This window comes from Gambusia affinis, linkage group LG05, assembly GCF_019740435.1.
Source record: "Gambusia affinis linkage group LG05, SWU_Gaff_1.0, whole genome shotgun sequence".
Lineage (NCBI taxonomy): Eukaryota > Metazoa > Chordata > Actinopteri > Cyprinodontiformes > Poeciliidae > Gambusia > Gambusia affinis.
The window spans coordinates 31,536,331-31,549,538 of NC_057872.1; the positions used below are offsets into that span (position 1 = coordinate 31,536,331).

The 13,208-nt window shown below is 46.5% G+C and overlaps 1 protein-coding gene across 5 annotated transcripts in view; it reads left to right on the forward strand.

Annotated features, from left to right (window-relative positions):
• The window catches only part of col6a4a (collagen, type VI, alpha 4a), a 70,331-nt gene that overhangs the window by 40,880 nt on the left and 16,243 nt on the right, over positions 1 to 13,208 (forward strand). For all 5 annotated transcript variants that reach the window (XM_044116428.1, XM_044116431.1, XM_044116430.1 and 2 more), the window contains 11 exons: positions 71 to 640; positions 850 to 1,470; positions 1,595 to 2,155; positions 2,311 to 2,868; positions 3,298 to 3,876; positions 4,919 to 5,497; positions 5,572 to 5,915; positions 7,435 to 7,513; positions 7,604 to 7,749; positions 9,470 to 9,562; positions 10,428 to 10,481. In XM_044116428.1, coding sequence (XP_043972363.1) covers positions 71 to 640; positions 850 to 1,470; positions 1,595 to 2,155; positions 2,311 to 2,868; positions 3,298 to 3,876; positions 4,919 to 5,497; positions 5,572 to 5,915; positions 7,435 to 7,513; positions 7,604 to 7,749; positions 9,470 to 9,562; positions 10,428 to 10,481 — 4,184 coding nt within the window. The remainder of the gene's footprint in view (positions 1 to 70; positions 641 to 849; positions 1,471 to 1,594; positions 2,156 to 2,310; positions 2,869 to 3,297; positions 3,877 to 4,918; positions 5,498 to 5,571; positions 5,916 to 7,434; positions 7,514 to 7,603; positions 7,750 to 9,469; positions 9,563 to 10,427; positions 10,482 to 13,208) is intronic.

Genomic DNA, 13,208 nt, shown 5'->3' on the forward strand with positions numbered 1-13,208 from the left:
GTTGAGTTGGACCTTACTAGTTCAACACGTCTGACCTCCAGAACTCATTCAGTGTTGTTCCTTTTTTCAGCTTTGGCGGAGAAGTTTGCAGACATCTTCTTCCTGGTGGACGGCGCTATGACACAAACTAAGTTCCAGCAGGTCAGAACGATCCTCACCCGACTGGCCAATCAGGTTAACTTTGGAGCGTCCGCCTATCGCCTGGGCTTGGCCCAGTACAGTGAGCAAGTGAAGGTGGAGTTTCTCCTCAACCAGCATCAAAGCAGAGAGCAGATCCAGGCTGCAGTGAAGAACTTCCAATATCTCCGGCTTCCACCTGCTACAAAACGAAACCTGGGCTCCGCCTTGACCTTCGCCAGCGCTAACTTTTTCACCAAGGAGGCAGGAAGCCGAGCAGATCAAGGCTACAGACAGTTCCTGGTTGTTATGAGCGGGAATGACTCCAGTGATCAAGTTTTTTTTGGATCCCGTCAAATCCAGTCAGAAGCCATCACTGTGGTGGGGATGAGCCTCGGAGCGTCCATGGAGGAGCTACGCGTGGTTGCCACCGGACAGCATGTCTACCAGGTCAACACCACTACTGTTCCTCTGCTCAGACGGATCTTTGAGACCGAGGAACCTGAGACGTCTCTGACTCAAGGTTAGTTCCACTTAACTTTAATTGTAACCTGACTACCTGCAGCTGTAGCTCATCCGTTTAAGATTTCAGATGATGCCTGGTGTCGGACGTTAGCATCAGTAAATCTGATCACCGCATTTACAAATGATCTACTTTATAAGCGCTGATAGAGTACTTTAAGCACATCATGGCAAGCTGGGTGTTTGACATTATTTCTGATTTTTCTGCAGATTGCAGAGCTGCCAAACTGGCCGATATCGTGTTTATCGTGGATGAGTCCGGAAGCATCACTGTCGAAAACTTCCAGCTGGTGCGTTCCTTCCTGTACTCGATCATCAGCGGCCTGGAGATCAACCCAAACAGAGTCCGAGTGGGGATCGTGTTGTACAACGAGGAACCCACAGCGCAGGTCTACCTCAACACATTCAAGCAGAAAACCGAACTACTGAACTTCATCAAAATCCTGCCTTACCGTGGAGGTGGTACAAGCACAGGGGCTGCCCTGAACTTCACGCGGGAGAACGTCTTCATCACAGGGACAGGGAGCAGGAAGGATAAAGGTGTGGAGCAGGTGGCTGTGGTGATCACCGATGGAGAGTCTCAGGACAACGTGAGCCAGGCAGCAGCTGAGCTTCGGCGTGCCGGAGTTACCATTTACTCTGTGGGAGTCCAAAATGCCAATGAGGATGAGCTGAGGCAGATAGCCTCCTACCCTCCACAAAAACATGTCTTCATAGTGGACAGCTTCACCAGACTGAAATCGCTGGAAGAGTACCTGCAGAAAACTCTGTGCAACAACATCATCCGCCAGGCGGTGTCAGTCAGCGCAAGAAGATCCGGCATCAGAGAAGGTCTGCAACAGCGTCTCAGAAAATCTGCTGTTAGGCTCCAAGATAAAAACCTAGAGGTATTTGCACTCTACCAGCTTTCACTAGCCTAATCGGAACAAATGTCCTGTTTGTGTTTCCTTCACAGGCTGCGTCCAAACAGATGAAGCTGACATCTTCTTCCTCATTGACCACTCAGGAAGTATTTACCCGTCTGATTTTCAAGACATGAAGAAGTTCATCCTTGAGTTTATCAGCATTTTCCGTATTGGACCACAACATATCCGCATAGGAGTCGTAAAATATGCAGATTTTCCAGAACTGGAATTTGATCTGACGACCTATTCGGATCAGGAGACGCTGAAGACAGCGGTGGAGGAGATCAGACAGGTGGGAGGCGGCACAAAGACTGGGAAAGGACTGGAGTTCATGGGTCCGCTCTTTATGAATGCCACGGTGACCCGCGGTCACAAAGTTCGTGAGTACCTGGTGGTCATCACTGATGGAGAGTCTTCAGATAAGGTCAAGGCTCCTGCAGAGGCTCTGAGGGCGCAGGGCGTGATCACCTACGCCATCGGGGTGAAGGACGCTGTTGTGGGAGAACTGGAAGAGATTTCTGGCAACCCAAAGAGGATGTTCTTTGTTAACAATTTTGATGCTCTCAATCCAATCAAGGACGATATTATCACTGACATCTGTACCACAGACGGTAAGCTCACTGGTTTATTCGGGAGAATTGGTGGAAAGTAGACATCCTCCAAAAACGTTTGGAGAATGTTTAGTAAAAGTTCGTAGGTGGATTTCAGAGGCATGATGAGCATTTTTAAGGTTTCTCATCCCACGTCTGTGTTCGTTTGTCCACAGTTTGTAAAGATGTACCAGGTGACCTGCTGTTCCTCATCGACAGCTCTGGAAGTATTCACCCAGACGACTACAACAAAATGAAGGACTTCATGAAATCTATCATTAGAACATCTTTTGTTGGCAGGAATGAGGTTCACATCGGTGTGATGCAGTTCAGCAGCAGCCAGAAGCCTGAGTTTTCCCTCATTGAGCACTTCACCAAAAATGACATGATAGTGGCCGTTAACGGCATGACACAGATGGGCGGCGGAACGAAGACTGGTGCAGCCATCTCAGCGGTGGCCCAGCTCTTCGATCCAGCCAGGGGAGGACGCCCAGACCTGCCGCAGAGGCTGGTGGTGATCACCGATGGTGAGGCTCAAGACAACGTCAAAGCTCCCGCTGAGGCGCTGAGGGCCAAGAGCGTTCTGGTCTACGCCATTGGAGTGATGAAGGCCAACACCACCCAGCTGCTGGAGATCAGCGGCTCTGCAGAGAGGGTGTACGCTGAGAGGGACTTCAATGCTCTGAAGGATCTGGAGAGACAGCTGTCCCTGGATCTGTGTGATCCAGAGAGAGGTTAGAAAATATTATGTTTCCAGGGTATGAAAGGTGTTCATTTATTTGCCGTATTGTCCCTTCTGTCTCAAGTCAAGTGGGTTGAGGTTGAAGTCCTCTTTAGCAGGCCAGATCAGAACCTCAGCCTCGTTGGAGCCATCCGGCGGGTCATTGTCTTTCTACAACCTTCAGAGTGCTTAAGGTGACAGATGGTGGCCAGACAAGTCAAATTATAGCCTGAGGCATCTCCAGACCATCATACGACCACCACCGTGTCTGACTGTAGCTATGTGATGTTCTGGTTCTGAGATACTGTTAGTCTTACACCGTCTGGTGTAAAACTAACTATTGTCTCGTACGTCCACAGAACATTTTAAGGATAGTGACAATAACTTTCTGAGGTTTTTCTTGTTTTTCTTCATCTGACCGGCTTTCTATTTTCCCTCCCAGACTGCAAAAAGACTGAACAGGCAGACATCATCTTCCTGGTGGACGGCTCCACCAGCATCACCCTGAACAAGTTCAGGAGCATGCAGAAGTTCATGCAGTCCATGGTGAACCAAACCACGGTGGGCAAAGACCTGACTCGCTTTGGCGTCATCCTCTACTCCACCTTGCCCAAATCTGTCTTCACTCTGAGTCAGTACGGCACCAGACAAGAGGTTTTTAAGGCCATAGCAGACCTGAGGCCCCCGTTTGGAGACACCTTCACTGGACGGGCCTTGGCGTACTCGTTGCAGTTCTTCGGTGCTGAGCATGGGGGGCGGGCGGCGCTGAAGGTGCCTCAGATCCTCATGGTGATCACGGATGGAGACGCTACCGACCGGTACAGCCTGGTTGATCCGTCTGTGGCGCTCAGTAACGCAGGAGTTAACGTGTTCAGTATCGGGGTGGAAGGAGCCAACGTGACACAGCTGGAGATCATGGCTGGTAATGATCAGTCCAAGGTTTTCTACGTGGACAACTTCAAAGCCCTGGAAACCCTCTACAAGAACATCAGCCAGGTGCTCTGCAACTCCACCAAGCCAGGTGAGACAGTTCCTTTCTCTGATGATTCATCCGACGTTACAGCAAGAACCTGAGCTGCAGCATGCTCCAGCTAATGTGCTAATAGCTCATTAGCTCCATTTTTATTAATTTTTTTTGCTAACTTTAACGCATTTAGCTCCCCCTAAATTAATTTCACCAGATAAATTCGAGAGCACCGATGTACTTGGTCATTATGTGAACTTTATTCAGCTTCGGTTGAGTGAAATGTGGTGTTTTTGTTGAAGTTTTGGGTATCAATGGTCAAGAACACAAGTAGTTACACATCTGTGCTTTTATTTTGAAGTCCTTACACAAATGATTGGACGCCAGGAGAACTACTGACATAAATACATTAAAGAAGACGCATAACTGCACAGTTAGGAGTGTAATTGCATTTTGACCCTGTTGAGGGCGATATACTCTGTTGTGTCGTTGTGGATGCTGAACAAAAATATAAAGCCCATGTCAAATATAAGAGTTTTCTGAACATTTGAGTTAACAATATAGAGAAACTCAAAATACATTTTCAGTATTTACTGATCTTCATGTTGGCATTGATGACATCGTGGTTGGGCCGTCTGTAGCGGATTGACCGTCCTGACTGGGGTCAGGCTGAGGAATCAGATTCTGACCCCGTTGGCTTCCCGTAGGCGGTTACAGACAGTCTGAGGCGTGCTGCTGTTCAGACCAATAGTCTCATCAGCTGTGTGTCGCTGGTCTGAGCCGACCCTCAGATGGACGAGCCGACGTGGCCGTCTGGTGCTGAGCGGTCAGACGAGGATGAGGCGGATCTGCAGTCTGTTGGAAACCAACTCTTAAACGGCCGACGGTTCGATAACGGACACTGGGTCCCTGCATCCAACACGCCAACGGCTCCCACAGAACATCTGAGGCTTTGTGACGTCTGACATAATGTGACATTTTGGGGCCTTTTATTGTCCAGTTGTTGCTCATTTTGTCTGACCACCCAGTGGACATGCCCCGCAATGCCCTGAGTAAAACAACACTTTCCTCATGCTATTTCCTGTCGTTGCTTCTGCAGTTTGTGAGAAGCAGGAGGCTGACCTGGTTTTCCTCGTCGACCAGTCTGGCAGCATCAGCTCCAACGATTACTCCATCATGAAGAACTTCACCATCGAACTGGTGAACAGCTTTAAAGTTGGTGAGGATTTGGTTCGCGTTGGTCTCGCCCAGTTCAGTAGCGACTTCCAGCATGAGTTTTACCTCAACCAGTTCTACCAGGAGGCAGAGGTATCTACCCACATCTTCAACATGAGGCATAAGGGTGGAGGCACCAACATTGGACTGGCTCTGGACTCCATCAGTGAATATTTTGAAGCTTCAAATGGCTGCCGGAGATCTTTGGGAATCTCACAGAATTTGGTGCTGATCACGGACGGAGACTCACAGGATGAGGTGGAGCAGCCGGCCGATCGTCTCAGAGCTTTGGGGATTGAGATGTTTGCCATCGGCATCGGCGATGTCCACGACCTGCAGCTGCTGCAGATCACCAAAGACCCCAGGAAGATGTTCACAGTGCAGAACTTTGGCAGCCTGGATGCAATCAAACAGAAGGTAGTGGACACCATCTGCAAGTCCAAACCTTCAACAGACCAACCTGGTGAGTTGCAAGTTCAGTCTGAGGCCGTGTTTCATCCTCCATCAGAAACAAACATGAGCTTTGTCTTCCTGCAGACTGCTCCATCGACATCGCCATGGGCTTTGATATCTCTCGGCGAAGCGGCGAGACTTTGGTGAGCAGCCAGAGCAAACTGGAGGCCTTCCTGCCAGAGATCGCCAGCTACGTCTCCTCAGTGCCACACCTGTGCTGCACCACCAGCGCCATCACCCCCAGCCTGGCCTACCGCCTGGTGGCCAGGGACGGCCGCATCCTGGATGACTTCAAATTCGAGGCCTACAGCGAAGACGTTGTGAGAAAGGTCATGACCTCCAGTCTGAGGGAGCCCACGTTCTTCAACACGGCCCTGCTGCGGTCCTTCGAGGCGAAGTTCAGGGCCGAGTCCAGAACCGGCGTGAAGGTGAGTCAGAGGCGGCGAGTTTGGGGAAACAGGTTCTGAAGCGTTGGACCGTGATGTTGATGATAAAACTTCAGGATCGTCAAAGCTGGACTGGAACATCCAGGGATCAGTCAGTCAGGCAGGTTTATTTATTTATTCAAACTGAAGCACGTCAAAATATTCACAGCAGAGACACCAACAGCATAAGCCACTCTTCTCCGAATGTGGTTATGTCAAAGCTAGCTTAGCACTTTAGCATTTTTTGCTGATTTGAACATTTAAGTTGAATAATTTTCTAGACTTCTATAAACCGTCAGTCAAATGAAATTTGACATCTGGGTTGAAGTTTTCAATTCTTACTGTAGTTAGCCATTTCTTCCATGCTCTTATTTTGAAATGAGTGTTTACACCACAGGTCTTTTTCCTTTTCTCACATTCTTTCTTTTATTTCTGTCTCAGTAACTTTATTTAAACACAAAACATCCATCCATCCATTTTCTGTTCATCCTTGACCCTTGACCCTAATGGGGTCAGGAGTCATGATGGGGTCATTGATGGTATTAGCGTTTAGCATAGCTAAAGCCAATATCAGTGGAACTGATTAGCTTCGGTAGTAGAATTGATGTTTATTGTCAGCGCTTTAGCATTAGCTACCACTAAGTGCCATGTTGGTATTCTGCGTTGGTGGAGCTAATGTTATGGTTAGCGCTTTAGCATTAGCTACCACTAAGTGCCATGTTGGTATTCTGCGCTCTTAGCGCTTTGTGGTTATTGTAACCGGATTCCTAGTTGGCGCTTCCCAACATTTCATGATCCAGAGCTGTAGTTTGGTGTTTTTGTCTTTGTTTAGACCAGGGGTTTTCAAAGTATGAAAGAGTGAGTCCCCCTCCAAGGAGCACAGTGCCTGCTGCCCCCCCCCCCCGATGATCTCACATAGTAGTAGGGCGAACAGAAGCACTCTGTTATTATTAAAATAACAGAAATCTAATTTCCCTGCTTTTACATTAATGTATTTTTGGAGGAAATGCCTTCATTTAATATTATTCAGTCTTTTCTTAAAAAATAACAATATTACAATTGAATTATATTTTTAACAATGTGCAGAGTTAACCTCTTTAAATCTGTTTTTATGTTATTCGTTGTGAAGTCCCACTTCCCACATTTTGCTCACTTTAAAAAATGTTTGTATAAGAGAGTATTTATACAGACTCTTACTCAAAATTAAGGAAGAATCATACTTTAACAGGTAACAATCATTCTTGTTACCTTTCCAGGTAACAAGAATCAAGACAGCAAGCAGATAGCTTCTTTTCCGGTTTATTTTTTTCCCTCGCACCGCGCCTCCCCTAAAGTGCTCTGGCGCCCCCTAGGGGAAGCGCCTCACACTTTGAAAACCGACGGTTTAAAGAAACCAACAGTTTCTGAACATGTCAGGTTTTCCTGCGGTTTGCTCCGGACCTCTGGTGCCGACGTGGTTCCGCCCGGACCGGCGGCGTGGTGAGGAATTCCCATCTAACCTGTGACCATCGTCTTCCACCAGGTGCTGGTGATCTTCTCAGACGGACTCGATGAAGATGTGATTTCTCTGGAGAACGAATCTGAGAGGCTGCGGCAGTCGGGTAACACGCTAACCAGGATTGACGCTGGCGTTGCCACGGTAACGTGTATCGCACTGCAAGCGGGTAACCTGTGCGTACGTTTGCCGGCAGGGATCAGCGCGCTGCTCGTCGTGGCCCTGCAGGGCGTGCGTAACGCCACCCAGCTGCAGATGGTGGAGTTCGGCCGAGGGTTCGGATACAAACTTCCTCTGACCATCGGAATGCCGAGCGTCGGGAGCGCCGTCCTCAAACAGATCGTAAGTCGTTTCTGTTTCAGCAAATTAGCACCCATAGTACAAACATCATCATTTCGTTTTCCTCTGATCCTGTGAAGTGTTTCTGGAGACGTCCATGTTCACAGGCTGCTCTGGGATTCACTCAAAGCTTTCATCTGTTCTGGGGAAATGAGCCGCTGCTCCAAGCTGACCCTGATAAAGGAGAAATGTTGCTGCTGCTGTCCAACCTGACAGGCTAATCAACCTTGCCCTGTCGTTCCCGCCAACAGCTGCTGCAGCAGGATGAAGGAATCTGCATTATTCTGGCCTCTCATCCACACATGTTCTGATTCATCAGCGTTACTCCAGCGTTACCACAGCTGGATCAAACCTGGACAAATGTTTTTCTTTCATAGGAAAACCCCCCAGAGACTCATTTACTGCTAAAACATGATGAAGGCTCACCAAGCATCTGCTGGCAGCCGCCCACCAGCAGAGAGGCCAGTAAACAGAGCCGACCTGGTGAGCAGAACCGATCCACCTCTGCAGGGTCTGCAGGTGGAGGCGCCGAATACCAGGATGTGACTCATCAACCTGTGAGGAAGAGGAGGAGGAGAAAGAGGAGGAAGAAGCTCTCCCCAGAGCAACACGAGGAGTCAGAGAGGAGGACAGAGAGCATTTCATCATCTCTCCGCCTGAAGTAGGCCGCGCTCTGCTCAGACCAGAACAGATGAGACGCGTCCTGATCAGCTGACTCTATTAGGGCCACAATTAATGCTGATGTCCAGCCAGCAGGGGGCGACATCCATTCTGAAACTTGCTTCTGATTTTGACATGTCCAGGTTTTAGATGAGCCACAGGTACAAATCACTGGAATGAAATTTCTTAATGACCTCCTGTGTGGATCGGTTCTCCAGAACCTTGATGACATCATTATTCTGTTCAGGTGGTGCAGAGGCTCATCTAAAGGATTAGGACTGCGGGCCTCCAGGACTGGAGTCTGACCCCCCTGAAAATGTTGAATACACTAACATTTTGACAGAATTTACTGTAATCCAGTGAGTCACCAGTCATAAACTTGCTGAATTATACAGAGCTGAAGTTGGCTTCTGATTGAGCTAAAGCTAACAGCGAGCTCCATATAATACAGCAAGTTTATGCTAGGTGTCGTGTCGGGTTACGACAGTGTTTCTCAGCTCCTCCTGCCTGCATGTTTCAGGTGTTTCTCTGCTGGATTCACTCAGTTCTTCATGGTATCGTTTGGATCAGCTGTTCTGGAGCAGAGGCTCATCTAAAGCTGCAGACTGGGGGCCCGAGGACTGGGCAGCACTGGGTTCCTGTAACCAACATCATACGTGTTGATTGGGCTAGGTTTGCTAACTGGCAGTCTGGTCCGGTTTAGTCCGGTCCAGTTCGGTCCAGACTGTTTGTTTGCTTCAGGAACGGTTTCGTCACAGAGGTCAGAGTTCAGTGGCGTCCATCAGCTGCCTGGAGACGGTCGCCATGCAGTAACTGCTCTGCTGATGGGGGAAACCAGACGCTTCGTTTAGGAATGTGTGAGAGGAAAAGCCAAACATCTGGAACGAATCCTCACACTTTCCTGAACATCAAAACATCCATTAGAGGTTTCTGTGTCCCATGAGAACATTTCATGTTCTTTGATGTTTGCCTTTGAGTCATGAAAGAAATGAGTAGAAACAGGCTTTTATTTTCACGTCTCATGACTGTAACGGCTCGTTTGTTGCTTCCTGTCCTTCTGCAGGACTCGGTGTCGAACAGGGAGTGCTGCAACATCATGTGCAAATGTTCAGGACCAGAAGGAGTCCGAGGATCCCGGGGCCGCTCGGGGTCAAAGGTGACTGCGGCACTGCTGTCTGAACTGCAGGAACATGACTCAAACCTGCAGCTTCATAGCAGCAGTTATGAATGTTTGTTTTGTCTTTAGAAGGACCAGGAGTTTAACATTAATTCAGATTAGTGACTTCAAAAATTTGAAGACAATCTTTTTTTTTCCATGCAAAATTTCTGAGAGAAACTTTTATATTTGCGTTTCTGGTAGGTCTGTAAATGTGACGCACAGGTAGGCCTGTCGCCGTGACTGATGCTGCTGGTCGATCAATCGTTCCTGAAGTTACTGCAGTACACAGTAATATTGTTTGGAAAAGTTCAGAACACATTCCCAGAGATCAATAAACTCGATTATTGGTTATTGCGACAGGCTAACCAATAGCTACATGCACTACAGCAGCTCCTCTGGGTTAATTACGGCTTCTTAATGATCTAATTGTTGATTTCAAGTTGTGCTAAAAGCAGTTAACCTGTCAGAAGCTATTCAAGCCTAAGTTAGCATCCCAGTGCTAGCATGTAGCAGCTAACGCTAATGTTAACATCCACAGTCTAGATTTCTAAAGAAGCTCCATGAATGATCAGAGAAACTCTGGAAAGATGAATTTTGCTCCAATCTGATGAAGAACCTGAAGATTAAAAAGAACAAAAATCTTTAATGTTCATCTCAACAACAAAGATTTTGGTTATTTCTTCAATAATTTCACAGTAATTAGTCGTTACATTTAAAATCACAACCATCTGGTCTAGCCGATTCTTTGCTCTCTGGTTTAGAACGGTTTTATCTGCAGGTTAACGAGAGAGTGAGTGTTTCTGTCCTGAAGGATGATAATCTAGATTATCTGTCTGTAATCTGTGCTGTGTTTGTGCTGCAGGGCGTCCGGGGACAGAAGGGTTTCCCAGGTTTCCCGGGAGACGAGGGCAGCGCTGTGAGTCCATCCGTTTTACTTTCACTTTCTGTTTAAGAAATTCTGTCTCCACTTCCTGTCCCGTTGTCTCCACTTCCTGTCCCGGTGTCTCCACTTCCTGTCCCGTTGTCTCCACTTCCTGTCCCGTTGTCTCCACTTCCTGTCCTGTTGTCTCCACTTCCTGTCCCGTTGTCTCCACTTCCTGTCCCGTTGTCTCCACTTCCTGTCCCGGTGTCTCCACTTCCTGTCCCGTTGTCTCCACTTCCTGTCCCGGTGTCTCCACTTCCTGTCCCGGTGTCTCCACTTCCTGTCCCGTTGTCTCCACTTCCTGTCCCGGTGTCTCCACTTCCTGTCCCGGTGTCTCCACTTCCTGTCCCGTTGTCTCCACTTCCTGTCCCGTTGTCTCCACTTCCTGTCCCGGTGTCTCTTATTTGTCATGTTCATGTTTTAGTTTTCTTATCAAAATAGGGGATATCGGTGGCAACACAGTACTTCTCAAATAGTGGGACTTTGTTTAATTTTAACAGAACACAGTATATTATAAAGGATGCCAGGGGAGTAGCTTTCAACAGTAAATACTTTGGTATGAAAAACAAAAAGAACAGAGAGAAGATATTACAGACATGACAAATTAAAAATATTCAGAGATCTACAACATTCATATGTTTTCAGCTTTTTTCTTTATGCTTTTGGAAATGGTGCAGGACTTTATAATAGTCTTTATTTGTGTTAACTGATAAACCAACCTTCGGTCACTAGGTGGCAGCAGCGTTCAAACTAATCAACAGGCTGCCTGTTCCAGCCAGTAGAAGCAGCCAGAGCGCCCTGCTGGATACAAGCGCAGAAATAAATGTAGCATAAATCAGAGAGCCGGAGGAGTTTGACAGTGAAAAGAGAAACGGCAGCAGAGGTCAGTAAAGACAGTATGACGGAGCTAAAATGTTATTTTCAAATGCAAGAATACAATCATAATACTACCAGAATGCAGTATAGGTTAAATATCGGCAGAATAAAGACGCAATATTGCCGGAAGAAAGTCGTTAAATTGACACTTTACACTATTAAATAAAACCTTTGAAACAATCGTTTCAAAGTCCCGGAGCTGAAACGGACTGAACTGATGCTAAAACATTGAGTATTTACTCCTTTGTTAAAGTTGTACCAACTATAACCTTACAAGACTCTCAGTATTCCACAGTTTAGCGCAGTATGGTGAAAAGTTATAAAATTATGACTTCATTCTTGTCCAACTCTTATACTCCATCATAAACAAGTAACTGCAGAAAAACGCCAGGACATTGACTATCTTATCTTTTTATTGTTAAAGCAAAATGTTAAACACGGGGGATCACGTGATGCACGCTGCGGAATAGTCGTGTGTTTTTTCGTCTCCTCTCTGGGTCGACGTGAATCTACAATTTAAGACAACAACCCACCGTGTGAACTGAAACAATAGTTGCGGTAAGCTTCGACATGTCTCTCTAGATAATTTTTTTGCACCTGCTGCATCGAGCAAAAAGAAGAAAGGAGGTCGGAAAGGTGGGGCTAATGCTAGCATAGCCGCAGCTAGCCAAAACGACCAAGACGATGTGGCTGAAGACATGGAGCAGAGCTGCATTGTGAGTGACGTGGAAGAAGCTAACACTCTAAAAGAAGACATTATAGTAGAGCGAGTTACCAAGAATATCGAAGAAATACTGGACAGAAAAGTAGCTGCAATTCTTAAACCAGTCTCTGAACTTGCAGAAAAATTGGATAGCATGACGCGGCGAATGGCTGCTGCTGAACAGCGCATCTCTGATATGGAAGACGTAACAACAAGAAGCGCACCTAGAATGGACGGTCTTGTGCGAAATTCTGTCCCCCTGTGTCGGGAGCGCGCATCGCAGCCAGAAAGGTGGATCTGAACATTTTCACGGCGCTTCTGATCGATTTCTCGGTAAAACAACTCATTTAATCATGTCAAGGTTGTAACGTTCAGTTTAATCGGCAGCTGTTGTTTACAAAATTGTAAAGTAATTAAACAAACGAGGTCTTTTTACGCTGTTTTGTGTTATTTTAAACGCCAAGAGAATCGGTCTTTCTTCAACTTTTGTCACTTCAGCTTGACAGAAATAAAAGTCAGTCACCAAACACAATTTTTCAACACGTAGTGTGTATTTATAGTGTTTCATTGCTGATATAAGAGGATGGTAGCTGTCTGATAGCAAGGCACAAAAATTAAGACTTCCTGAAAAGATGAGAGTGTAGACTTTCTAGTAAATCTTGTTCTAATGTAAAATATGACAGATCACTGGATTGAGGAAATTTCTAGTTTACTAAATGCTACCACACATAACAATTTTTGAGAATTTGGAAACAGTTGCTCTTTATTCCCCAAAGTTATGGGAGGAGGAGAGGAGAGATTGGATATTTCAGCTGCCTGAAATAATCTGTTCCCCCTCCATAAAATGGGAACAAATTAACTTACCAGAAAATCTTTTATTGTGCTTATTCCTCTCATAACCAACAATAAATCCTGTGAATTTGGTACCATTTGCTCTAAATTTGACAAAGTTATGAGGGGGGAACCAAATATTTTAGCCACCTAAAATAATCTGTTCCCCCTCTGTAACATGGGAACAAATTAATTTACAAGAAAGGGTTTAACTGTGCTTTGGAAAAATTTACTCTTCATTTCTCAAAGATAAGGAGCCTTGGGATTTAAACTATCTTTCCATAGCTGCCTTATATCAAAGTCTTGTAAGT